Here is a 25,544-nt window from a genome sequence, read left to right on the forward strand (position 1 = left end):
TTACAAAGAATGGTGTGAAAAGGGAAAAACATCCAGTATGCGGCAGTCCTGTGGGCGAAAATGCCTTGTTGATGCTAGAGGTCAGAGGAGAATGGGCCGACTGATTCAAGCTGATAGAAGAGCAACTTTGACTGAAATAACCCGTTACTCGTTACAACCGAGGTATGCAGCAAAGCATTTGTGAAGCCACAACACGCACAACCTTGAGGCGGATGGGCTACAACAGCAGAAGACCCCACTGGGTACCACTCATCTCCACTACAAATAGGAAAAAGAGGCTACAATTTGCAAGAGTTCACCATAATTGGACAGTTGAAGACTGGAAAAATGTTGCCTGGTCTGATGAGTCTCGATTTCTGTTGAGACATTCAGATGGTAGTCAGAATTTGGCGTAAACAGAATGAGAACATGGATCCATCATGCCTTGTTACCACTGTGCAGGCTGGTGGTGGTGGTGTAATGGTGTGGGGGATGTTTTCTTGGCACACTTTAGGCCCCTTAGTGCCAATTGGGCATCGTTTAAATGCCACGGCCTACCTGAGCATTGTTTCTGACCATGTTCATCCCTTTATGGCCACCATGTACCCATCCTCTGATGGCTACTTCCAGCAGGATAATGCACCATGACACAAAGCTCGAATCATTTCAAATTCGTCGCATGCCTCTGTAGCAGCAATGTGTCAGGGACACATTGGTGGATGTCGCAATGGGGAATTGAACCCGGGTCTCTTACACCAAAAGCATGTGTCTTATACACAGGGCCATCTCAACCCCCTTTCTTGAAGTCAAATTATAAACTGGACATAAGGAATGGGATGTCTAGGAAGGTGGACAGCACAAGGGTCCTCCACAGTGTCTGGATGCATGAAATGGTGCTGTATCTGGGGTTTAGATTGTTTTTAATAGGGTCTTTTGTGTATGGGTACATGTATCTGAATATTTAGTCAAGCTCTAGGCTCTACATTGACCCCCTACACTCAGTAAGACCCTGGCAACCTTATCACCTAATTTGACGTTGATAGGACATATGTCCCTTGAAGTCTGTGAAAATCTAGGAGGCTAATGAGTAGCTTTCAATGTTTAAAAGTCCAATGCAACCAGACGAATAATAAAGCAGAACATGTATAAAACACTGTCTGTTCCAGCTTCACGCCCACACAAGAACAGTACTTAAGGGGCCTCGTAATAAAATATTCAACCCAAATATAAACCCATACGATAAATCATCAATCCTAACAATGACAAATAATACAACACAATGTCCATGGAGATGAAACTTGCTGCTCCAGCTCCAACACAAATTAAATGAACACAAAGCAAAACAGGAGCGTTAGCTTAATTTACTAAGGTAACTTTAAGCTAGCAGTGTTTAGCTTTAAAAACAATGTTCGAAGTTATGCTTAAATATATATATGTAGAAAGGAAAAGACAAACATTATGATACTGTGGAGAACACAAATGTACACAATAAGCTGTGAGAAACAACAGGATGGAGTTGGAGGACAACAGCAAAGTTCATTTAGGAGACTGGGTGAACGGGGCAAAAGGAATTCATGGTGGAGACCATAGAAGAAGCGTATCTTACAGAAATGACCTGCACCACCTGATAGGAGCCTGCCTTCATAATTTCTTCAGTAAAAAAATGGCAGCATGTTGAGTTCAAGTTGGAAAACTCAAACCCAATGGGAGAAATTCATTCGCCTGTCTATTCGTGTGCAGACTAAAAAATAAAGCTGAATGATGAACTGCAGTAAAACAAAGTGGAAGGCTCGCCCACTTGCCAAAGTTCCCGTCAGCACTTTGTTATTGTGGGGAGTGCAGAGCACTGCCCACCACATATCACTTTGCCATCCACAAAAAAGGACAAAAGATTTTACTTTCTCATAAGTTGCAACTCAAATAACTGATACATTATAAAAGAAAATACATGCATCCACAGGAAAACTGAGCCAATGTTGAACCTAACGTATCGTCCTATATTATCAAATTACACATGTTTACTTTTGTCAAGTTCAGCCTGCTTTTACTTGTTGCTTTACTAATGAACATTTTTCTTTCATTTAAAAGAAGTCGATCACGTAGGCCTACTTGTAATATAGAAGTAACACCATCTTCCTCCTACTAAAGACAGGAGAAAGACACAATTTTGCTCTTTTCCGTGCTTATAGAGGTTTTCCTTCTACAGTTTTGTTCTGGTATGATCAGTATTGTATGGTGGCTAATTCTAGCAATATAACATTAAAAGAGACAGCCATTTAATTTACATTGATTAGTCAGTTTGTTGACTTTGTCTGTGAAGGTTCTCAGTCATCCAGTTCATAATCATCCCAGGAAAGTTAAAATCAAGGGCAAGTGGACTTGGTTGAAGATACTCGAAGATGTTTTGTCCCCCATCCAAGAGACTTCCTCAGTTCTGACTGTGTGGTAGGGAGACTCAGCTATTTAACCTCTGTGGGAGATGTTGTCTAAATGATTGATACCACTCGATCGATTGTGCTCCTGGATGTTGGAATGTCGTTATGGTTGTTGTATGGTTGCCAACTCAACCTGAAGTGGAAATAAGGGACAGGGGACAGGTAGTGCAGGCATATGCACATATAACAGATATAACACAACATGTTTTACACCTGCAGGACTGCATTTTTATTACATTTACTGTATATCATTATAGGCTACAATATACTTTTGTAAGAAATTGTAAAAAATCCGATTAATGGGCTATGGTATATCTAGCTAAGCAAGACATTTTTCCCTGTTCATTGCTGTGCAAGGCTAGCAGATGCCTGGCAAACAAAAAACTGTTAGAGAGCTCCCAGACTCCTCCAAAGCCTCTCATTCCTTTTATGACTCTCTCCGGATCCATGTTTTCTTACATCGGTAATTCCACCGCAACGGATGGAAAATTGTCTGTGGCACTAACGTCATCATTTAATGATAATTCTCAATATCTTTTAAATGTGTACCTGCTCTATACCATAAGGACTTTGCCTATACTCTGCTGTGCATTACCTTATTGCTCCGCTGATACGGCAGTGTCCCCTTCAGACCGTCTGACCGTCATAGAACCATCACGGTGAACGGCAGTGTCGCATCAGGTGGTCGGAGTTAATTTGCGCCGAGTGGACGTTATCATTTATACATTTGTTTTTCCAATGCATGAGAATATTGATGTATGGCGTGAGAGCATGTGAAAAGTGTCAATTGCGTGAGTCTCAGTCTCAATGCGTGAGAGCTGGCAGCTCTGCATTTGTTTTCACTTTGCCATTCTGCTCTATATTTCTGTAAACATTTTGCCGTTTTTACCGGTGGAGCGTCAGCCATGTTTTTTTTTAAACTTGCAGTGTCACTGGAGTATCATAGCAACACTGACACCGCTTTTCATTGGTCAATGAGAAGAGCATTCTAATAACGGCAACAGTGACACGTCACTTCTCATTGGTTCCGGACAGAGAGAAAAAGCAGCAGCAGTCAGAGCTGTACGGTGTCATTGCTCAGACATATATTTTTAAAAAAGCAAAATGCGCCTCTTATCAGTTAAATAAGCGACACGTCTTTTAGTTTTGTAAATACGGGACGATTCCGTATTTTAAGGGACTGTTGGCAACCCTAACGTCTGAACGACCATCTTCATCTCAGGCCAAAAGTGAACTTTGTTTAGTTTTCTGGGAAGTGATGAAAGGACAGCATTGTAAGTAGGGGATAAGTGGTGTCGCCGGCCCACTCCCCTGTTAAGTGATGGCTTCTCAACCCGGGTGTAATTGGCCTCCTTGTCAACTCTTTCAAACCATCCGTCCTCTCTTTCTAAATATGATCCTTCAGATGAACCTGAGGAGTTAGACCTTCTGTGTTGTGCCTTGTGTTTATTTTCTGTGACCACGAGCAGAAATAGTCATCTACAGCATCAGTGAAACCTGTTTCCATAGAACATCTGTCAGGATCCTCCACTCTATCACCAACGTCTCCTTCTCCACAGCTGTCCTCTCCTGTTTTACATAGAGGGGCTTGACATCTACCATCCCCCCTGCAATGAAAACTACATTATTCATTACAGCCGTCATACTAACCATAAATGTGTATTATTCTGAAATATCTTTTGTTATACAGTATCAATATTGATAAAACTGCATTACAAGTCATACATTTTTTCAACCAGTCCACTTACATAATCAGTCATCTTCATAATTAGCTTTTTATTCTACTTCAAAGAGCCCGTCACACTAATGTGGTCTGTCACAAACATGGGACATTTCTGCTGTTTGCACATGTATCAGCAACACAGTCACATGGATTTAGTAGATTTGGCTCCTGACTATTGTAAAAAAGTAACATACACATTTTAATTATATTAAGATCCTGGAAAGATATTGATTGCCCTCTTACATATTAATTTCTTGTGTTATTCCATTTTTTTTCTGTGTTTCTGCCTGTAATCTGAATAGAGCTGCTCCTTACATTTGGACCAAAATGTGACAGATCAATTAAGATGATAACTCATATCTTGAGATAGCGCTACTTAGCGAGAATTAGGTAATACATTTGTCATTTATTTTAAGAGCCTGACAGATGAATGCGATACAGATCGGAAGTCCTCTAATCTCAGGCACATATTGCCTGACACCCCACATGGCCCAAGTGTGTCTTACAGAAGGCTCTTGAAATCTTAGAGTTGCACTGGCTGCATTTGTGCATGCCTGTATCTTTGTGTGTACATGCATGCCTGACTTCATATACACACATGTATGCCACATCCTTTTGGCGACATCTCAGAAAGAAAAGGACTTCAGTGAGCATCCAATTGAGAGTCCTTTTTTGGATGGCAGCAGGGTGGTGCAGAGGAGGAAGTGCAGCTGTGAGTCAATTGTCTGAATGGGATGATTGCATTAGGAAGTGCATCAGTTTTAAAAAAAACAAAACAAAGAAAATGTGAAAGTGTGTAGTACCAATAGTACCTTCCTCCTATTTTGTGCCATAAAGTAAAAGCATTTGTGCTATAAATTAAAGGAACCCTGTGTAGGTTTTGATTATTAGCAGCGCTATGGAGCAGTGTTTTTTACGAGTGGGTCCCCATTTTGTTTGTATCGTGCATGGGCATGAGGGCGCACAGGCAAACGAGGGAGTAAGCAGGCGGCGCATTAGGCATTCCTGCCTCCGCTTTCACACTGTTCCACTGATAGACAGTTAGTGCACCAACAACCGCGGTGAAGAAGAATGCCGATAGCTAGCAAACACGGATTTAAATGGAGGATTAGAATATTAAATTTATAGCTCTCCTGATGTTTTATGAGGTAGGAAATTCAGTATGTTTGTTAGACCTACAAGGACACATACAATACATTTTAGTAAGAAGCACTGTATGTTAGCATAAATTTTGTTTGTTTACAAGAAAACTCCATGGGGCACCTTTAACACAGCAGATTGCAGCTGATGCAGACTGCCAGTCTTAATAATCTCAAGATATTGCTACATATCTTCAGCAGGTTGCAAAGACATTTATGTAAAAAATATATCTTGATTTCAGTAGTACTTGAACAAACCATACTATAACTTTGATTGTGGGATTTATCCTATAACAGATATTTATTTATTTATAAAAGAATTACACGGACCACCTTCACATTTGGGTTATTCAGGATAAGTGCTGCAGTTAGAAAAGTCCTTTTTCTAACTGAGGAGTTAGCTTATGCATGATCTTAGTGCTCTAGTGTGACCATCTGGCACGTTGGCAGGCACACGACTCAAGTGTCCAAGATGTAGCAAGCAATGTCACACGCTAGCCATTTCCACTGTCACTTAATCATATGATGTAATGACGTGTGGGATGTATTACAGCGTATTAGGACCATTGTTGATTTTTTAAAGTAAAAACTCAACACATCAGAAATCCACCGTGGCTGGAACACATTGGACAATGCCTATGTGCTGGCTGTTAAAATTAAACAAAACTTCAATGCAAACAAATCGTTATTTATTTATATTTGGTATTTAGGGCATTCACAATAATCATTCAAAATCAGGAGGTTACCCACTTCCCCTGTCGTGTCCCTTCGGTCTGTGGATCGTTGCTACAATGTGGGGGGAATGGAATTAGGGCCAAAAGATCTATTTATAACCACGAAAAGCAAACAGGCAAAGAAACCAAAGTAAATAATGTGTTCAGTCTTTCTATCTGTCAGTCTCCTCCGCTCCTTTTCAACACTATGGGAATCGCCGTGCCTACACACACACCCCTAATTTCTCCAACCTCATTTCACCATTTCACAGCACAAATGCCCACCTGCTCAGCTGTGCGGCTTGCAGTAATCATATGCCAAAATATTTAGACACCAAAAAGCATCAAACCACTTGCCAGCTCACAGTGCATCTAACGGTAGGCCTATACGTGAGGCTCGCAGATTTAGTGTCAGTGCCGGATGCCAAATTAAGCCCTGGGAGAGGGTGAAGTCACTGCCGACAAGAAATGTGTTAGTTGGACCCAAAAGGTGGTCTGTATCTTTGTTCATGTACCTACCACACACTCCATCAGGGCTGAGTTTAGGATACTGGGTTCTGCCTATTTGGAATGATTGGACTAGGTGGATTACACCACTTCTGGCAAATGCATCAATTAATGTTTGGTGCACACTTTTTCCATTTCATTCTGTCTCTGCTGCAGGACAGCCATGCTCAGTGCTGCTTGATTTCTAACCTAAAAGGGCAGCTAAATGATTACTTTTATCAAAGAGACCATTTTGTTATTACTTCCACCTTAAAGTAACTGAATATGTGACAAGCACTATTTCAGATTTTTCCTGACTCAGAAATAGGTGGTTTACAATGAATACTTGCAGGTACAAATTTCCTGCTTTGGCCAGGATAAAAACTGAGCTGAATCCAAAGGCCCAGAACATGCATCAGAGGACGTGAAGGGTATCTGCAGCCCAGAGGGAGACAGCTAGAAAGCTAGTGTAACAGGGTTTGTACTGTATGTCTGCCAAATGAAGATGGCTCTGTTTCCAAAGACATGCCCCACCACTCCTGCTGCTCCTAATAGCCTCCATCTTTATCTACTGCCACTCATCTTGCCCTAACCTCTTAATCCTCCTGCTGTTAAAGAGAGTTAGGACCGGTTTACGGCTTGAAGGTTATGTTTTTCAAAAATCTATTCCATGTCTAGGCTTCTCTCTCTCTTCTTAACATCCACACGACGTTTCAACCCAGACAATGTTTATCATAATGACCTTGATTCTGATGAGGTGTCATGGCTGGGATTCTTTCTGTGTTTGCTGTAATAATTATCGCCAGCCCTTCTGGCGGTCTACGTCCAGTCACTCGAATTAACAGGTTTTCTAACACAGTGATGCGATTAAGCTCAGCTCAGAGCAAATGCAGAATACATGACCTGCCGGGTGTGTGAGTGTGTGTGCTTGGTGGTGGTGGGGTAGGGGGGGTGGCATAAACAACGTGCTGCGTCCGCTTTGGCTGTTTCGGTGCTGTAACCACAACATGACTCACTGTCAATGTGTTACCACTTTTGTGTGTGGGGGGAGGGGGGGGGGGGGGCTCTCATGATGCTCTCATGATGATGCGTGTTTAAGCCATTTTGTAGCCTACTAAGTCGCTATCTGATATTTTTATTTTCATTCATACTGTAATAGCCTACACCTGCACAGACGGCACTTCAAGTACACTGAAATTAGTAAAGCCAGTCCTGTTAAGGCAAAATTATCTCTGCATTTGGAAAAAAGCCTGCATCACATCCGTCCGTGTTCAAAGGAATTGTTTTGACATTTTGGGTTTATAAGGTTTCTTGCGGAGTTAGATGAAAAGATTGATACCACTTTCATGTCTGCGAGTGGTATCAATCTTCTCATCTAACTCTTGGTAAGAAATTGAATAAGCATATTTCTTAAAAGCTCAAACTACTCCTTTAATTCTGGAAACAAAAACACAGCTGAACCCTTGCAAACACCTGGCTTATAGTTGCAGTAGCTGTTGCCATTGGAACCATCAAAGACACAAGTGTTAGAGTAATCTAGACACATTAAGGTTCTTAGCTCTCTTTTGTCAGTACTTTGCTGTGAGATTATGTTTTATGCTTTAGCCAGCCAGATGTGTACAAATGATTTTATGTCTCCTGGCAACAGTCACTGAAGCCGTCGTGTCCATGGACTGTCGGTCTGGAAATACTATGGCAGAAAAGGCTCAACGGGATTTAGACAAGCCTGTCTTTTTAGCATGAACAAACTATTGAAATCATAACACAGTTTTCTCAATAGAGCAGGGCTGCGGCCTGCCTGACAAACGTCAGTAGATCTGACGTGTGGCGTGGTAAAACATTTTAAGCACCTCCACTTGCTGACCTTCAGTGTGGGATATCCTCATTGAAACTGCTGCTTGTTATTTTTTCATACTGTTTCACAATTACAGTCCTGTTTTGTTAGGACTAGTTTCAGGTGTTCCAACAGACATCAGTGGAGACATCTTGTTGTAGCATAAAGTCCATTATGTCTTTTGGTAATTTCAGTAATTTCAGTCAGTTAAGTGCACACTGTCTGAATTACAACATCAAGGAGAAGCTTTGTGTGCCTGCTGTAGCACTAAGTTAATGCTATATTCTACAAAAATTCACAAAATCCCACAAATCCGCCAGCAACTGCTAGGGGTGAAAGTGACAATGCATGTAGAGTACAATCTAGGTATGAGTCAGTATCAAGGATGCTTGCAATTATGAAAGGTACGTTCAGCCTTTCTGTTCCTTCTGCTTCTACCACTCTCCTCACCACTAACCCCACTCTGTTTGTCTTTCTTCCTTATTACTCCATAATGATTCTGTGCAGTGCTTGCCTAATGGTGAGTTGCAGAGGAATGTAAAATGTGGTTGGTTAGAGGACTGAGCATGTACTGCAGTGCTGATCTCACAGCGGGTATTCTTGCAAGCCCCAGAATGCCTCTCTAATGTCAAACACTGTGTGGGAGGAGGACTGTCTTACCAACAGTGTGTGTCCAGATTAATCAGCTGGGACCTGGATAGCCCATACAGCTGCTATCAGACCATTATCTACTCTAAATCTGAGCAGCCGTTTCCGATTGATTTGCTTCTCCTTTCTTGATACCTCCCACCTCTTCCCATGCCTCTCAGCCCTTTTTCTGATGTTCTTTGAAGGTTGCAATGCCCTTGAGACTGAGGATAAAAACATTAATATTACAGCACATTTGTATCTGTGTATTTATTGGACTCATTGGCAGAATGTACACACAGAGGATTGCTTTACCCACAATAGAATACAGGTAAACAGTCCTCGCATGCAGCAGCCTTTCTTGTACCCAGGCTGCATATCAATAATGCAGGGAGGTTTGGGTTTCCTGCTGGTTTATTGCTCTGACTGCTGAGTTCTGCCTCAGAACCTGACTTTGCAATCAAAAAGTGAAGTGTCACAAAAAAGTTCCCCTACTGACTGAATCACCAGTTACAAGTGACCCTGTGGAAACATTTGGATAGTTTTACAAAGCTGGAATAGTTTTGAAACAAGGCGACAACGGCATCACTGCACAAGTTCAACTAGGTTGAACTTTGGGTGCAAGCCAGGCACAATATACAAAAGTTACAAACTGGAGGAAAAGCTAATATTGTGTGTGTCTGAATACCCTGAGTTGTTCATCACGCTAGCATCATCATCAAAGCCCTATCTTAGAAACACTTTTCCAACCAAATAGGCATATGGTGTGTTGTCAAAGCTAGCCTGTAGGTATGGACAATGTGTGTAGCCTTTATGATAAACATAGCATGGGAGAGAAGCCTCTTTGTTGCTGGCAACAACAAAACCACATAGTCCTGCTAGAAGTTTATGAGTTTATTTTACTCTGTCCTCCGCCACTTCCCCGAGCACAGTTCAAATCGCCTTTAGACTCGCAAAGTAACAGTATCTGTCTATCAAAGTGCCATAGCCTATAAACAGTGAAAAGGTGCGGCTATCTGTGGACAGTTAAACATCTTGTCTAAAATTCCATTGGAGGTCTATGTGAGAGTGATAGAGCCATTGTTGAATAGAAAGTCAACATTCACCATAAGTCCCATCCCTCTCTGTTACTACAGTACCTGTGAAGCTTTCCATTCTCGTACAGTATTTTATACTGATAACAGTGAGAGATTTAGTACTGTTGGCACTGTAAACACAAATAGTTGATTTTGCCTGAAATTACAATTTTTGCTGGCAGATTTTAACAGTTGTAGCTAGCTAGCTAATTAGGCATAATAAATTCTTTACATTTTTGCTCTTATGTTTTTTGGTTTGGGAGAAGTTAGGGACCCCCCCTCAAATATATGTTGGTGAAGTCCAAAGATAGAATAAGATAGGACAATCGCTGTTTGAGGGCCAAATTTAGCTATTTTAACAAGCACTGTTGCCTCACAGCGAGAAGCTTGTGTGCTGGAACCTTGGTCGTTCCAGGCCTTTCTGTGTGGAGTTTGCATGTTCTCAACGTGGGTTCAATATGGGTGGTCCAGCTTCCTCCCACTGTCCAAAGACATGCTGACTAGGTTAATTGGTGAAGCTAAATTGTCCTTAGGTGTGGTCCCTGGTTATTTGTCTATGTGTGGCCCTGGCGACCTGTCCTACATGCTGACAGCTTGGTTTAGATGTTTTGAGTCAAAGTTGATCAGATTTGTGTTGTTAACCAAAGTGACAGCTCTTATTTACATTTTAATGGGTTTAGTTAAATAGAGTGGAAGATTACCTTTAACATATCACTACGATTCTCAGAACTATATTACCAAATTCAGTGCTGGAAATATGCAAACATTCATCAGTAGGGCATGGTTGATTTTAATAGCTCTTTTTCACCTAATTATTTCGCCCCTTTATTTCATTGTTACTTTCCCACCTCCCACCCGTCCTTCCTGTGCTTCTTTAGACAGGCCTACTGTAGCACCCACACATATACAGATTTTTCTCTGTCAGAAAAAGAAGCCCAACAATCCAGAAAGAAATGGTCTTGGGTGCATTATTTAGTTCACTATACAAGGTGAATATCTGTATCTTTCTCCTCTCTTGGAGCTGAACCTAAACCTAAAGGAAATACACAAGCTTTTCTATTCAGACAGGGAGGTGAACAGCTAATGGATGAATGGAGCTAGGGAGGACAAAATGAACATAGGAAGTTAGACTGGTAATGCTCATGAAAAAGAGATATGTTGATTGCAATGGGGTATTGATTTTTTCTGAGAGCATCGGTAGGGACATCTGAGCAGTGGGCAAGTAGAAGGACAATTAGGATCATAATTAAACAAAGATTGATTGGTTAAGCTTTACTGGGGAAGCTTTTGTCTCTCTCTTGACTGCATGCTAACACAGTTAGCTAGCTTAAAAGTCAAACAGAGCAAGCTAACATTTTTTCCACTGGACGCTGGCACGTATGATATGTGCCTATTTTTCAGGGCTCTGTTAGCTGACCAAGCTAATAGTATTAGCTATTAACAGCCAAGCCAGGTAATACAGGCACTAGCCCCATGCTAGCTAAGGTTTACTGCCTGACCCCAATAAAGTTTTTCCAAACCTTCTGTCTGCCTAATTTGAGCCAAAACAAGAGGAAAAGTCAAATGGACTACAATCATTTTGCTGTATTCACATATTCTACAGTTGCAGAAATCCATTTGTTTCCATTTATTTCTGTATATAACACTAACATAAGATTTCTGAAATTAATTGTTGCAGCTCTAAACACGAGCCAGTTTAATGAATCTGCTGCTGGATTTTCATTCCTCATAAAAATGAATAGAAACCTGGGGAGGAAAAATACATCCACAAATCTACAACTGTATAGGCCCTGCATTCAAAAATGATCAGCACAAATGTAAAGCATAATACTTGAAGGTAAAAAGCAAAAACATGCAAACACACTGGTGAAGTGTGCAACTCTTAAAATTACAATTACAGCTAGAACTACAAGCAGTTGTAAGCAGGATCCTAGCCTCCCGGCACCAGCCGCGCACCTTGCTCCACAGCGGCCCCGCAGACAACGAGGGAGCCGAGGTCGCGGGCCCTTTGAGCGATAAACGAGATGTATTCGAATGACATTTTTCTGCACTGTTCAGTTTGCAATAACGGCGCCACCTATTGTCCGAATTGCATGAAATGTCGCATACGGTGTCAGGAGCCCATGGTGAATATACGGCCAGAGTGGGACTTGTGGTTAAGGAGATATAAAATGAATGTATGTCAATGGGAGTGTCATTTGATATCGATTAACAGCGCCACCTACAGGCCGATTGACCCTCGGGAAAGCATGCCACATAACGTCCCCAAGGTTGGTGTACATCCGACTTCCCAAACCTAAGATACAACATCACTTCCTGTTTTTAGCGTTTGGCGTGAAAGATTGTTAATTTTTTGCCTATAAAAATTTCCTCTACAAACTTTTATCAGCTTGGTCCAGAGATTGTCTGTGCCAATATTGGTGCCGATCGGACATATGGCTTCGGAGGAGTTAATTAAAATAGGTTTTTCAGTTTTTGTGATTTTGGGAAATGAAACCGTCATCGCACAGAGTCCTATATCATACAAATCCCCCAAACATGTAGATATAAGGTTTATGAATGCGCGACGTACTGGCACGTAGTTATGAGTGTCCCTCGGTTCAAAATCCCATTCAGATGAATAGGATTTTCCCATGGTATTTCAGCCACCTTTAGGGCGAATTGCACTAAATTTTTCAAGCATCAACGGGGAACAACTGACCCCAGTTTGGTACCAATTGTACATGTGGTTGTGGAGATATAAAATGAATCTAAGTCAATGGTATTTTTTCTAATGTCTTTGATCTGCAATAACAGCGGCAACTATGGGCATATTAGTGTCACCTTTGGTACCTGGAGTCAGGAAACCGTCCTGAACAATTCGGCTCCAGTGTCCAGTGTGGCTTTAGTTACAGTTATTGATATGTTAGTCTGGTAAAATTCAAAGAAAAGAATGTCCCTGTTATCTACTTTTCATTAATATATTAAATCTGTCGTTTTATTTCACATTTGACAAAACATTTGTTCACATTTTGTACAAACTGAATGAATGTGGGATTTTCTACCCATGAGCTGCATCACAGCAAACAAACCACACTCCATCAATAGCTGAGTGAAATGTCACTGAAAGCCAAAGTGTCTATAAGAAGGCAGCGCTGCTATCTGTGTCCACCAGCCGTAGCTGCAGCATTGCGTTGGATGCCAGCATTTTCCTCGGATGTCACTTCCAGCCTCCATAGTCTCTGGATCCCAATGGCTTCCTTTTTGTTTTGCTGCCACACCACATTGGTGCTATGCTACGCTGGGACAGAGTGCATTCTGGGTATTTGTTTCTCCCCCTGTATGTTGCTTGAGGGTGAGAGGAGCTATAAATAAACACGGTGCTTTCATGGTCCATTCATGTGTAGCTCAGCAAGGCATCACTCATGCAGCATGGCTTGTATTGTACTCTTCACTCATATGTAGATAAAGTGCTACTGAATGCACCAATCCTCACGTTGAGTCACCTATTCAACAATACCAACCTAAATAAAATATTAGAATATAAATCATAGCATAGAGGGTATGTGGAAAGTATTATTAGTATATAATAGTATAGTATTTATTATGAATTCAGTGGTGAATTCTGAGTTGAATCTTTCAGCAGTGTTAAGGCTGGGATGAATCATACATCTGGCTTTGGCTGGATGACCTCTATCAGTTTGTACCTGTGACAATGATTTTAAAGAAATTTCACTGCATCCTTGATGCCACTGCAAATATGAGAGCCTGTTGCCTAGGAGACCACCTCGGCATGCCTTTGGTGCATATTGGTACATTAGTAAAAATCCACTTATAAAAAATACGAGGAGGATGCTGCGTGTGTGTCGTGCATGTGTCCCACAGTGGTTGGCAGTTTGTCTGTAGTTGTACTCACACACAGTAGCTTTGATATCATTTACAGTTATTGATATGTTAAGTGCCGCTATTTGAAATCGGAGGCTGTTCAGTGGTGTGTTGTGTGTGGCAGATGCTGCCGGCCATCTTGATATGGCATTAGGTGATGAGAGTCAATAGAGCACACATGTCCAAAGTGTGAGAGATCTCAATCAATACAAGCCCACTGGGTCACCTGTTAAGGGAACATCTTTACAGTGTGGCATTATTCTATAATGCTATCATTGTCAAAAGATCCAATAATAAGACCAAAACCAACCGCCTTCCCTTCCCTGTATGTGGCGTTCAGCTCCATGCTCACTGGTTCCTTCCTAAAATATAGGGATAGACGATCATGACATTCAGGCCCCCCTCAGGATAAAGTTTTACAATTGTACTGATCCCCAGGCTTTTCATCTAGTAAAATGTTATTTGTGTGACCATAATAACACATTAATAGAGTGCACCCCCCCCCCCCCCCCCCCCCCCCCCCCCCCCCCCCACCAACACACACATACCTGAATAGTGTAAAATATGGTAATTTAACTAACCAGAACAATTACAAAATGTCATGTAGGATTTCATGGAAATACTGTATTTTGTGGCCTTACCATCCCACATTTCACTATAGAACTACTTTTCTTAATCCCAAGGCTCGCTGATGCTCTCTGAACGTGGAGCTAGCTAGCTAGCTAGCTAAGATGGGTTAATGTGATATAATAATAAAATAAATAAATAAAATATTGTGTGACATGATGCAAATGTGACAAGCTGTACATTGTTCGGAATATTTTTATTCACAGGGCATCCCTTTGGTTATGTCATTTGTCTTTAATCATTTTCACAACTTCAAAAGACACACTGGATCCCTCATACAAAGATAAAAATAATAAAGTTTGGATGCAACAGTGTCACATGACAGAGAGCATAGGGCTACCCCATCTCTGTGTCCTGCTGACCAAAAAGTAATTAAAGTTTGGATGATATGGCAATTTAATTTAGCCTGACATCAGCAATTATGGGCTACTTGTATTTATGAATCCACAACAGTGTACATATGTTCTCTGGCTAGCCAGCTACAACGTATTCAGACCTTTAGGCAGTCTACGATTTAGACACAAGACATAGGCAAGAGAAAGTCTGAGGTAAGGATAAGATTGGCATTATTTTATCTATTTATTATTATCAGTAAATCCCATGAAAAGACCATAACCAAAGATGAATATATCGCGCTAAGAAGTACTGTTTGTGTAGCTGCAGTCTGATACTGCTCATGCTGGATCTTTCCACTAGACCTAATCTAAAATTGATTAAAAAACGCATAAAAGAGCCACACTGTTGCAGTGAGAGACATTTTTTATCCCTTGCAGCTCAGCAACAAAATAAAAAACCCTAAACAATGAACCATACCCCAAAGCATGCTCAGTGACATCTGCCAACATAAAATTGCAGAAGTAGAGTTGTTTCAGAATAAACCCTGCTGGACATTTTTATTGTTGGGAATGACTATGTCACTTGAATGCGACTGTTATGTTTTTTTGAGACAGTGATTCTCCCCGGTGTCAGCTTGCAGTATGGTACAAAGTTTGTGAAAATTATACCGGGTGTTTCATGCATAACAGATAAGGCTGCACATTTTGCATACATTTTCGTTCTGTTGAGACAGAATGCTGATTGATATGAGGTTGCATTCTGAAGTGTTGTGCGTGACGTGTTTGCATGGATGTCTGTTTACGAGTGCCTTGTATTTAAACAGGTGCCTTATTCTTTTGTCTTTCCTCCCGTTCATTTTACAACCACGCTTACACTGTAGACGATGTGACCATGTCAGACCAATGGTTCTCCTCTCTCTGCTCACTCAATGCTGCACAATGACGGCGCAGGTGCTGGGGTTGCAAAAATAGAGCAGGGGAGGATGTGTGTGCACACGTGTGTGTGTGTTTGCTAAAGTGTGCGTATGATAGTATAATAAATGTGTAGAACTGTGTAGATGGTCTTGTAATACTCACGTCACAAATAACCTTGTCTAATAGCAAACAATCTATATATATTTTTAACATCTATAATGTGAGGCACAATGTAAAATACAGCATAGAGGCCAGCAGAAGCTGTTCATCTTCTTGACTATGTTTTTCCATTTATAGAAATCGTATTGATGTCTCTAATTCAACTTTTCAGGATCTATACAAAACAAAGCACACTGATACAAATTTGTTGAAACTAAAAAATTTTATATAACAGCAACAATATACAGGCTTCATCTCTGTGTGTGTGTGTGTGTGCATTATAGTATTTTATCAAGAAGAAAAGCCCTTAGCAGGTGAAATGCTAATTTATAAAATGTAAGAATGACTGGCACCTTTGGTTTGAGAGATTTGTAAGACAAAGACATAGATGGTAGATTTTTGTTAAATGTGGATGATTAAGTGAACATCTTAAAGCAGAAATAACAGGTTTCTTTGCCACTTGAAGCCACTGCAACAAGCTGTCAACACAATATTGACATTTTTATTATCACCTTCTGAAGTTGATATGGCAAACGTGTTAGCAAACAGTTGCTTGTTTACACATTTGTGTCTGGCTTCTGTCTTTTAGCTCCACCAGCTCCTAAGTGAATCCAAAGTCCTAACAGGCAAGTCCTGCCACTCGGCCGCCATCTTGGCAACGCCTCCGGGCAGCTATTTCAAGACCAGGCTCCTATCTGAATGAATGGGGAGATTCACTGGTCACCGGGACATAAAAACGACATGAATAGAATCAGCAGTAAAATCTAATCTTGACGACTTTGATGATTAGCACCAGTAGTTTTCCTTTGATTGGGCACTACACCAATTTTACACATCAATATCACTTTAGTTTAGAGTAAGCTACCGTCTGTGGAAACAATTGTACCATATATTCTGTGGCTCTGGATAGACTTTCTGAAGTATAAAGAAAATAACCATGGTTATGCCTTCAGAATTGTCAGAGTTTGGACTAGAAACAGAAAGCCTTTTGTTACAAACCTGGTGCACTGGGTTTGAAAGATGTGGGAATTAACCAGGCAGGGAGGATGTAAGTTTTGGATTTAGGGCTTTTGAAGTTCCCCCAGCTTTATGAAAATTCATTACTAAATCACTTGAGTAATGTTTGATGAAAACTAGAATAAAAAAATATAATTTGATTTGCGGTATGTTGCACTGTACATGATATGGAATATAGATCCAAGCTTGCAAGAGATCGTTAGCGTGACTATCTGCGTGCGCTACGCTTGACAAGGGCCACATATCGAGCTGCCTTGCACTCTCTCTCTTTCTCCTCGTGTCTCTTTCTTACTCACACTCACACATATGAATAATTGAGAAGGAAGGTAGGGAGGAGACGGTGAGTCAGGAGTTCCTGTTGAATCGTTGTTCAGCATCTCAATCAGAACAGAGGCTCTCTGCCTGTTTCTCTGTCTCTCTCCAACAGGATTAGGATTCGGTCCTAGCGCATGTGTAAATATTACCCAAGACTAAAACCAGCACATTTTCTAACACGTCAGTTCACGGTTAGAAACATTGGGGATTCATTAAATAGTGAGTTCACGGAAGGTTTTATCATAACGGTTCATCAGCTTTTATCGTGGGCAGCGATGGCTGAACAGATAAAGAAAAGAAATGTCTTAGCATGGAACCACTGTTTGATTGACAACCACAGTTTAAAAGCAATGGCCAACTGGCAACAAATACAACCATAATCTGTACATTTACTATTATATTAGGACATGATTTACAGTAGATTTAAGGCAACTATTTATGTAGATTTTAATAGTTGTGGCTGTGCAGTTTGTCTCACAGTCTGGACCCCCACAGTGGGAAATACAGAGAGAGACTGGCAGAGAGAGACAGACAGGCTGACAGACGGAGACGGAGTGATGAAAAGTGTAGGATGATGCAGGCAGCTGACTCATCAGCCCTGTAGGGATTATCTCTCTCTCTGAGTGTGTGTGTGTGTGTGTGTGTGTGTGTGTGTTTATGCGTGTGTGTATCTGCTGCCTTACTACTGAAGAGGACATGCACAGCAATCATTGCTGCACGATGAAAGCATGATAGGGGAAGCAAAAGTGCTAGCGGACTTGTAGTATGACTGTCAATGTAAAGTGACCTTGAATGCGTTTTTGCATGATAATTCATCCATTTGCCTTTAAAGCTACACCTGCTGCGGGCTGTTGGACTGGATTTATTCATGGAAATAGAAACATGCATTATAAGCATTAGAATTTACCATCTAATCACTCAAAATGCCACAAAAAACTGTCATCCACATGACTTGGGGTTGTCTTTAAGGCAGTTGTTTTAAAATTAAGCCACTTTGAAAAAAAAAATGTTGGTCAGTATCGTTGTTGGAAATTGTAATAAGTTATGAGTGCATGCATCACTGGCAATATCGGCCAGAGTGTTTTTGTTTCACATTGCTGTGCTGCTTTAGCTGATGCTTGAGTAAATTAGATGTAGAAATGTTTGCTGACCTGCTGAGCATTCACGTCAAGGATGGCGCTTTCCGGTGACGCAGCGTTACTTAGGTTTAGTAACTGTAAAATTATTAGTGTTTGGGAAATAGTAATCCCTTACACTACTAGTCACTGGGAAAAATAATAATATTACAGTAACACGTCAGTATATGATGAGCACATTCTAAAGTTCCCTTTCATGTCAAAGATGCTGACTAAATCCTAAGAATCTCCATGGGTTGAGTCTGAATGTAAACTAATCTACCCTCAGAAGATTGTTTTTGGGACGCACCAATTACAAAAACCAACAAGGGTTAGAAATAATAATGATATAAATGTAAACACGCTAACACATAAAAATTGCTTCCAATTTGATCAGTTTGAAGTAACTATATTCCCATTGCAAAAACTGATACAATGGTGGATTATATTAGCTTTTAAACCAATTAGTCAATCCCATATACTGTATCTGTTTGTCTTTAGGTATGTTTTGTTGTGTAGTTTTGTTGTGTAGCTTGCATTTGCAAGGTGGGTGTAGATCATTTGTCTTTTAGTCTTTGGAGCTGTTATAATGTGTTATGTTGCTTTGAAAAGTTGTAGCACGGTTTATAATTGTGCTGAAAGTGCTTTAAGTTTTCAAAAATGAGACTGGTGTTTTCTATATTATTTTATTTTTAAACAAAGACCTTAAAAAAGACAAACCAACAATGCATTAGTTCCTCCATATTTTCTGATTTCCCTACCCTGTCAGGGGCACTCCGTCCAAAGCCCTTTCTTTACTACTGAAGATATAAACCCGTAAAAACAGCACAACACAAATATGTATTTTAAAATAATAGCCATGTAAATTCCTAAGACAGCTGGGCATTGTACTTTTTAGTAAACGTTACTCAAATAAGAGTAAATTATGTATTTCTTGGAAACTACATTCACCCGTGGAGTAATACACATTTGGTGCTTAAAAGGGAGCATTTACAGCACCAATGCAGTGTATGTGGGTATCTGAGCCTTTGCTTGTTGCCTTATTAGTAAGCTTTTGCATGTTTTGTACAAAATACAACATCAACACTATAAAAAGCTGTCAAAACAGTCTTTTCTAAGAGTTGTTTCAAACACTCACTTGATTTAATTGCTCCCATATTGCTCATTGCTTCATGTGTGAAGCTTGCTGGGTGTGAGGTGTACTGGCATTTAGTCTATATTAAGCCAGGGAGGAAAATTCAATAGACACCTCTCATCTGCCTCCCAGTCTGCCAGCAGTAAATGTGTTGAAATGGATATGACACTATTAATGAATCACAGGACTCAATAGTAGTTGAATAAAGGCTTTTAAATTGACACAGGTCATGTTTGCTCTCCCTCTGCGTCCATCACTCTGCATACACAACCACTTATCCCATTCCTCACGCCGTCTCTGAAGAAATACCCTGAAGTTTACAATGGAGGACAGCTTTCCTATTTTACAGTGAATAGATATTTTTCACTTAGGCTTTACTGTTATCTGAAAGATGCTAATAAACAGGAAGAAGGAAACATAATTACACATATAATTACACACTAATTTATTGGGTATTAGCAAGGTATGCTAAGCTTTTGGCTGACTGTCCTCGTGGTCAACTTACCTGTTAAATTACTAGTGCTATATAAACACATGTATCACAGTGAGACCAAAATTAGTATTAGTGCAGAGGGACTGTTCACTTCAGTGCTCCAACAACAATAAATCCAGTATTATTCAGGTTTAAAGTTGGTTTTAGTAATGGAAATTAGCTGTTATCAAAATATGGCTGGTTATTAGTGCATTTTAAAATTAAAGCAGCATTAATACATTTGGGGGCAGCAGAACAAACTGTTTTAAATCTACATATTGTTACCGAATCACCTTTCACCAAATATGTTAGCAAGCACATCCAGCTAATTTTTGTTTTCAGTTATGTTTTTGGCTTGATCATGAAAACAAGATAAAGAAGACAATTATTTTGCCACATTCCGTTTTGCAATGATGCTCTCGTTTTGTCTTGTTATATATCCAGCGCACCCCTTTCCTCTCCAGCGGTGGCTCCTCCCTAAAAGCCCAAACTCACTCTCAGCCAGACTGTGGCATGTTTCTTCAGCTCAAGCCCCGATAACCGGGCATTTTATAACTGCTTAAGCTAGTCACCATTATTAGCTTAAACTTAAAGCATTTTACACTACTTTAATTAGCCTAGCGGCTAACAGACTTTTCGTCCACTCATAGCTTAACAAATTACATATGATTTATACTTATTTCTACTTTTTCTTATTCACCATTGGTTAAATTACTGCATCTCCCGACATCACAGTTGAATTTCAGCATTTTGTAGCACCACGAGTTGTCATCAACACACAGAGCCCCTTCAGCGGACCAGAAGCCCACCTATGCAGTAAACATGGGCAAACACTGTGTTGCTGTCTTCCTCTTGAACTCCAAGATGCTGTTAGTTAGTGACGCTGGATTACTATTTCTTTTTTCATGGGCTATTTGGGAGTTTTTGTATTCGATAATAAAAGGTAGATAAATGCATGATGTTTCCTAAAAAGTCAATGATGACGATGAATATAATAACTGGTACACATAACATACATTTCAGAGGGTCTTTTTCTGAAAACAGCTGCTTGTTAATATAAAAGCATCATTAAGTGCAGCTTTAAATAGTAGTGTGTCTGACGCATCCATTTGTTTTGGTCTGACATGCTGGTGCTCTAGTGCTACATCTAGTGGAAGTATTTTCCCATAAGATGAATTATATGCACACCAGTGTGCTTAAGTAACGTATTATGTTTACTTATAACTGATTATTTAACAATGCACTTGACAACATGGAAAAGGTGGCTTAGCATCATCATAGACCTATCAACGTGGATTTACAGTCAATCATCTACAGAAGATGATTTGCTGTAATACAGTTAGTCTCATCATCTCCCGTCTGGCTGATTCTGATCCGTTGTACTGAAAGTCTCTTATTCTCATGCATTGCAATCCTTTCTTCCCTTTTGGTTTCTCTCTATCTCTCTGCTGTGGAATATTCCACTCTCCCTCTGCCTGTGCGGTTGGTTACAGGAACGAACAAAGCCAGTGTGACTCACACCAGGCAATGGGGGCATAATATGAAGCACTTATCTAAATACATTTCATTAAGATGGAAAATGGCAGCTTCCAGAGGCAATTCTGTCGATAAAAAGTAGCTCCTCTTGCTTGCACAGATAAGCCTACTTACTAAATAGGCATCCAATTGATAAAATACGAGGAATTAACACATTTAGCCAGATATTAAACCCTGTGAAACCTGTCAGAATTAACAAATAAGCTAGCCTAACACTGGAACATAAACTCCAATTTTAGTTTGCTAAAACTCCCATGGTTTATGGTTTGATGCTAGAAGAATTGTCTCTGACAATATCTTAAAATGAGCTATTTGCATATTTGAAGACACACTGCTCAGGGGCGTGCATATGGCGTATTAAAGTGAAAATAAGGATGAAGGATAGTGCGGCTGTAAAATGCAGCATCGCCCTCACACATTTACTATAGCACACTCCTGTTTGTCATTTCTCACCCATCTGTCTTCTTCTCTCTCTCATCCCTGCAGTGGTTTGTGGTGTCATTACCTGAATAAAAGGCTTTCACTACACGCTGTACCTGTGCTGAGCCTCTCCCCTGCTAATACTGCCACCATCTGACCCCCTGTTCCTCCTCTCCTCTATGCTTCTCAGACCTGATCCAGGCCACCCAGGAGACCAATGTGAATGTCCCCCAGATGGCCGACACTTTGATGGAGAGGGCCGGCAACGCCAGCTGGGTGGTGGTTTTCAAAGCACTGATCACCACACACCACCTCATGGTGCATGGCAACGAGGTGAGGTTATAACGTGCTGATTACATACATTCTGAATGCACAAATATGTTGGTTGCTGGTTTTACCGTTTGGTAAAATGTAGCCAGGGGAAGTGCCTTCCCTCGAGCAAGACACTTTACCTCAGCTGATGCACTGACCACCATACTGGGGTTGTAGCGCGCAGTAAAGGCAGGTTGTACTGGAAAGCTGTGAGAGGTAAAGTAGGACTGGATAAGTCATTCACTGCTCAGTCAACTTTCCACACAAGGCGCAAGCTACGAATACCTGCTTGAAATCACACTGTAGCGGGAGCACAGATTGCCTTTCATGCATGCAAGTACAAGCTGTAGTTTTGATCTCTATTCGTTCAACCATGTTATGAGTCTAAAAGGCTGGAAATAACTTATCAGCATACTAATATCACAGGTGAAATGTGCAACAGTCATGCTATGTTTGGTTAAAAACAACAACACAAGTGTTTAGTAAACAATTCTTTGTTTATCAGTTCATTTCCACAAACCCAGTGAATTCATATTTTAACCTCTTCAAACATTGTTTAAACCCACATAACCATATTTTAGTTTTGGGAGAGATCCCAGAGTTTCAAAAGACACCAAATAGGTCAGGCTGAATTTTGGGTAAATGTGAATAAAATTATTCACAAAACATCTATGATATTTTGATTTGATTGGATGTTTGCAGCCGTAAAATAGCTTCAATGAAGAGCTGGAACAAGTTGGTATGAATATGTGATGCTGTCTGACTTTGTGGAATAAGGGGATTTTTCCAACCTTAAAGTTTCACTAATCAATATTTTTAAATTTTGATGAAAAGAGAGAGAGAATTACCTCCTTACTCTCAGGTTTACAGAGCGTTTCAGCCTCTTTCAGCTCATTGGTTTGGTTTCACGCACAGTTTTACTCTGTCGGTTTAGTGTGCGCTGCCTGCCGAGAACAAAACAGCACAGTTAGAGACTAGCTGTAGAGCATTTAGCAGCTAAAGATGATAATTGATAGAGACCAAAACAAAGCTAAGAGGAGAGTGAATATTTGAATATACATTCACCAGGTGGACAGGAACACGACTCTAAATGAATACTAATGTTGCCTCATGTCTGCTGGAGGTGTAAATGAGCAACTGTTTACGAACACATAACACCTATATAAGGTGAAAACTGGATTTTAATGTGATTTTGGCAGTGACTGTGTGCTGATAGGAAAGGGTTATAACATGCATTCAGAATAGTTCATAATTGGCCATGTATATTTATAGATTACTTTATGAATAACTGGCATTACTTCACTCCAAGATCTTCTCTGCACAGTACCCTTTAAATGTTTACTTTTGCTCCATAGTTGTATATTTTGGCCCCAACAGCAGTCATGGTATTACCAAAGGGACTGACCTTCTGCTTCCTGGGACTGACCCACTGACACCAATTTATCTCCTGACAGCTGAAGAAAAGCTCTGAATAGGCAACAGGGGATCACTCAGAGAGATAAACAGAAGCTCCTTTACTCCCCTTCAAAGTGTCCAAGCTGCCACTGAATTTCAGATGACACAAAGGAGAGAGAGAGAGAGAGAGAGAGAGAGAGAAAACAGATATTGATGCAGCAGTGACAGGAAGGGCTGAAATATTTGATAGGAAGAGAGAGAGAGAATAGGCTGTAGTACATGGAGAATGAGGAGACAAAGAGAAATACTGTGAGATCAAGCCATCATCTCATTTAGCCATTCTTTGGTGATCTGAAGATAATAGCATTAACCTTTGTAGTCGATACAGCAGGTGACAGGGGGAAAGGGTAAGTTGTGTTGCCCTGGGCCAGAAAGGGATGGACCCCTCCCACATGCGCACACGCACGTATTTCACAAATAAATAAGCTCAGTTTGTGTGTTAATAATAGTCTTTTTTCCCCCACGTTTGTGTTGCTATCTGTGTGATATGGACCCCAAAGCTCAAAGGGACAGTGTCATACATGTGCGTGAGTCATGAAATTATGTTTGACAAGGCAATATACGCATACGGTATGTACCCTCTGTCTCCTGAGAGCTGTTTGTTTTTAGTCAGGGCTTTGCTGTTGTTGCGTCCCTGATAATGATAGAGACAGAGTACTGACTGGGAGAGAGAATGAAAGTGAGTGAGGAGGGGACATAATGTGTCGCTCACCATTTCTCCAGGGAGGACTTTTCATTCTTAACCTCCCCGCATGTTGGTATGCTCTGTTTTATGTAAATGAGGCCACTTTGTAAGCATCAGCACAGTGTGTGTGTGTGTAGGTGGGAGGGATGTTATGTCCATGTGTGTCACTGGAGTAAGCTTGTTCTTGCAGGTCTGCAGAGGGAAGCCTATTTGTCTTTATTATGCTATGTTTCTTTGTCCTCCCCTTGTGTCTAACTCACATTCACACCCTCCCACTCACAAAGACTGCAGCATTGCTCCTTTATTGTTGGATTTCTCTCTAAACACTAATGAAAAACGATACGTATAGAATCACACATCTTATATTAATTCCACTTTCTGCTACAGGCAGTTTCACAGGTTGTGTGTAGAGGGCTGAAAGTGCTCAACAGTCCTTTCACGATAGCTATGAACATCAAACTAGCCTTCCGTTCTTATATTTAAGGTGTTTGAAAATTATCATAACAATAACAAGCCATGACTGCTGGGATATAATGGGTTTATTCCTAACTGTGAGGTGTAATCTATGGGTATTTTTGAATTGATGAAAATTTATTTTTTTTCAAGGACAGTAAAGATGTTCACAGTTTTTTAGTGAGACACCATATTGTCTTAAATCTGGGATTTTTCTCCACTGCAACATGACCACAACCAAAATCACAAGTTTTCATTAAAAAAAAATGCTATGTAATTTAAGTAGTTTTTGTCTCAGCCAAAATTAATTCAATTCAGTTCAATTCAGTTTTATTTATATAGTGCCAAATCACAACAACAGTTATCTCACAGTGCTTTTCATAAAAGAGCAGGTCTAGACTGTATGATGCTATTTACAGAAGCCCAACAGTTCCCACCAAGAGCAGCACTAGGTGACAGAGGCAAGGAAAAACTTCCTTTTAAGAGGCAGAAACCTCGAGCAGAACCATGGCTCAGGGTGGGCGGCCATCTGCCTCGACCGGTTGGGGTGAAGGAGAGAGAGAGAGAGAGAGGGCAAGAGAGGAACAGAGAGATGGAGAGAGAGGGATGGAAGGAGAGAGAGAGGGGAGGGAGGCAGCCTACACAATATACACACAGAGGTACAGACAGTAAAGGTGATGTTGCTATAGACTAAATGAAAAATGGTACAGATATTTA

At 40.6% G+C, this 25,544-nt stretch overlaps 1 protein-coding gene across 6 annotated transcripts in view; it reads left to right on the forward strand.

The window, feature by feature from the left end:
• snap91a (synaptosome associated protein 91a) overlaps positions 1–25,544 on the forward strand; it is a 58,165-nt gene that overhangs the window by 1,918 nt on the left and 30,703 nt on the right. For all 6 annotated transcript variants that reach the window (XM_046045101.1, XM_046045102.1, XM_046045103.1 and 3 more), the window contains one exon: positions 22,113–22,255. In XM_046045101.1, the coding sequence (XP_045901057.1) occupies positions 22,113–22,255 (143 nt within the window). The remainder of the gene's footprint in view (positions 1–22,112; positions 22,256–25,544) is intronic.

Source organism: Micropterus dolomieu, linkage group LG03 (assembly GCF_021292245.1).
Source record: "Micropterus dolomieu isolate WLL.071019.BEF.003 ecotype Adirondacks linkage group LG03, ASM2129224v1, whole genome shotgun sequence".
Classification (NCBI taxonomy): domain Eukaryota; kingdom Metazoa; phylum Chordata; class Actinopteri; order Centrarchiformes; family Centrarchidae; genus Micropterus; species Micropterus dolomieu.